Source organism: Mus pahari, chromosome 3 (assembly GCF_900095145.1).
Source record: "Mus pahari chromosome 3, PAHARI_EIJ_v1.1, whole genome shotgun sequence".
Taxonomy (NCBI): Eukaryota; Metazoa; Chordata; class Mammalia; order Rodentia; family Muridae; genus Mus; species Mus pahari.
This window is the reverse complement of record NC_034592.1, coordinates 135,814,202-135,817,250: the sequence shown is the minus strand read 5'-3', so window position 1 is coordinate 135,817,250 and position 3,049 is coordinate 135,814,202. Positions and strand designations below refer to the sequence as shown.

Below are 3,049 nucleotides of genomic sequence, written 5' to 3'. Positions count from 1 at the left end.
AAAAAAAAAAAAAAAAAAAAAAAAAAAAAAAAAAAAAAAAAAAAAAAAAAAAAAGAAGAAGAAGAAGAAGAAGAGGACCTGTGGCAAGGCGGTGGTGCACACCTTCAGTCCCAGCACTCGGGAGGCAGAGGCAGGGGGATCTCTTGAGTTCAAGGTCAGCCTGGTCTACAGAGTTGAGTTCCAGGATAGCCAGGGCCACACAGAGAAAGCCAGGAAAAAGAGAGGAAGAAGAGCTGTGGTGCATGAGCAACAACCGAGGCGAAGGCGCTTCCGCTCATGGATGGGGAGTCTGGGAGGGCCAGAAGTCAGATCTGCACCACAGCTTGATTCCCAGCACTTAGCAAGACACTTGGCCCACAGTTGGTGTCCAGGGAATGAATGAATGAATGGGTTTGAGTAAATGATTGCAGCACTCTGGAGGCTGAGACAGGAGGATTATAAACTGGAGGCTAGCCTAGGCTACATAGGTAGATCCTGTTTCTTTTTCTTTTGTTGATTTGTCTTTGTTCTTGGAGACAAGGTTGCTCTGTGTAGTCCTGGAATTCAATCTGTAGAACAGGCTGGCTGCAATATCTTCCTGACTGTCTCTGAACGCTGGATTAAAGGTGTGCATCACCATGGCCTACCTCATGTAGCTTCAGTTTCAAAAGACAAAACTACTAGGAAACAGTCGCTTAATTCATGGATGCCCACAGTGCTGTGAGTTCTGCTGCCGCCTGTGCAAGGGCCCAGGGAAGGAACCCTGATTCTGTTTCTCAAGAGCCTGCCCAAGGGGCCAGCGAGGAACACAGAGAGCCCCCACTCTGTATCCCTGCTCTGTACCTCCACGAGAGCCTTCCTTGTTGTACTCTTTGTGCAGAAAGAACCTGCTGAGCACACATGCCCTGTAGATGTGAGCCCTGTAGATGTGAGCCCTGTAGATGTGAGCCCTGTAGATGTGAGCCCTGTAGCTGTGAGCCCTGTGGATGTGAGCCCTGCGGATGTGAGCCCTGAGGATGTGAGCCCTGAGGATGTGAGCCCTGCGGATGTGAGCCCTGCGGATGTGAGCTCTGTGGATGTGAGCCCTGTGGATGTGAGCCCTGCAGATGTGAGCCCTGCGATGTGAGCCCTGTGGATGTGAGCCCTGCGATGTGAGCCCTGTGGATGTGAGCCCTGCAGATGTGAGCCCTGCGATGTGAGCCCTGTGGATGTGAGCACAAGTGCTGTCATGAAGGCAGGCTGTAGGAAGATGAGCTTGTGTGTAGTAGGTGCCCCAGTGTATGACAGGTGTGTATGAGTAGTGCTTGTTGAGGGGGCTCACACTGGGCTCCATCCCCAGGGTTCCAAGGGTGTTCATGCACACTGGCAGTGTTGTGGCTCAGCTTCTGTCCTCTGGACTCAGCACAGAGGGTCCACACTGCTGCCTAGAAGCTGTGAATTCCAGGAAACTGCCTGCCAGCAGGCTTGGTTGGGGGAGGGAGGGAGGGAGGGAGGCTCAACCTCCGGTTCCCTAGCACTTGGAGCAGATGTGTCTGCCCCAGGGACAACAGCAGAAGAAAGTTCAAACCAAAGTGTGTTTGCTCACCATAAAAGAGATGTCTGTGAGAGGGCCCTCTGAGGGTGCCCTGCCGTGGGCCCACAGAGGCTGTTGTATCTTGTTGGGGCAGGAGCACAGGGTCAGGACTCCACATGTGGCACTGCTGGGCCTTCTTCCCCATGTGTTACAACTGGAGCCCCAACACAGTTGCTTGCTGCTCTTGAAAGGAGGTGGGGTTCCTTCCTGGAGGAAGGCTGGATTAAAGGGGCCCTATCCCAAGGGTTCCCAGATAGATGACTGGCCAAGGGCCCACTGAAGCCAGCAGTCGGGGGAGAAGAGCAGAATCAGTCCTGTCCAGCAGGCTAGCTTATGTCTGGGAGGTCTTAGCACCCTCTCTCCCTGTCCCTTCTGGGTTTGATCAGAACCCTGGCCTGCCCCACCCCCTTCCTTCTCCACACTTCTGGGTTTGGCCTGCTCAATTCTGGAAGCCGCCCAAGAGCATATCTTTGAAGCACAGCAAAGGTTAGGAAGGAGGAAGACAGAAATGTCCTCTGGGCTGGGGGAGTGGGAGAAAGGAATTCCATGTATGCTGCACAGGAGTTGGCTGCAGGCCTGATGGGAACTGCCACCTTGGCCTCCTGGGTGCCCTGTGTCTCACTCTCTAGTGCAGGCCCTGTGCAGAGTGAGCCCTCTTCCTCAGGCCGCAGTGGGGGCGGGGTAGGGAATGATGGCTCTTGTTTACCACGCTCATTTCAACCTTGGCTCACAAGGTAAGTAAGAGCCTGCTCTGCTATCTGCCCCACAGGATGTGAGACCTCTTAATTGTCTTCAATTACAGACAGCACCGGCCCTTAGCCCTGGCTTCCGACAGGAACTAGAGCCCAAGCCACTTCAGGAGGTCAGGGAGAGTGCCATCCAGCACTCACAGCACGTTCTTGGGGCTCCCTGTGCCCTCTGGGACCCTTCCTAGTCTGCCCAAAAGGGTCCCCAGGCCTATTGTATACCTGCTCCTGTTGAACACTTGCCTTCTCTGTCCCGCTCAGGATGAAACTTCTGTGAGCAGTGAAGACTTTGATATGAATGACTCCGCATGGATGTCAGCTGACCCCCACCTGGCCTCCAGCCTGAGCCCCAACCAAGAGGAGAGGATGCGGAGCCCACAGAACCTCCATAGCCAGGAGGATGGTGAGTGCCCCTTGGCAGCTGGTAGGGCGGGCCCTCATTGTCTTGTGAGTGGCCTGCATGTGCCCTGGGTGGTAGGACCCAGGTGACACTTGTGGTCCCTGTTGTACTTGAAAGCTGGTGTTGTCAGCATCTCTGCCGTCCCCACTGCCCCAGAGAGAGCAGGCTGTTCTCTCATGCAGAGCCCCCGGCTGGGAGATATGGGGGGGTAGGTAGGGGGGTGGGGGGTGAGGGGGTGGTGGGAGGGAAAATCCCCTCTCAGAGGCAAAGAGGAAGGGAGATAGACTGGGAAGACAAGCCACATTTGGAGGTAGGGGAGTAGGGGCGGGGGGGGGGGTATAGGGAACTTTC

At 54.9% G+C, this 3,049-nt stretch overlaps 1 protein-coding gene across 3 annotated transcripts in view; it reads left to right on the top strand.

Moving 5' to 3' along the window:
* Positions 1-3,049, top strand: part of Nol4l (nucleolar protein 4 like) — a 117,927-nt gene that overhangs the window by 87,897 nt on the left and 26,981 nt on the right. For all 3 annotated transcript variants that reach the window (XM_021192248.1, XM_029536219.1, XM_021192249.2), the window contains one exon: positions 2,560-2,701. In XM_021192248.1, the coding sequence (XP_021047907.1) occupies positions 2,560-2,701 (142 nt within the window). The remainder of the gene's footprint in view (positions 1-2,559; positions 2,702-3,049) is intronic.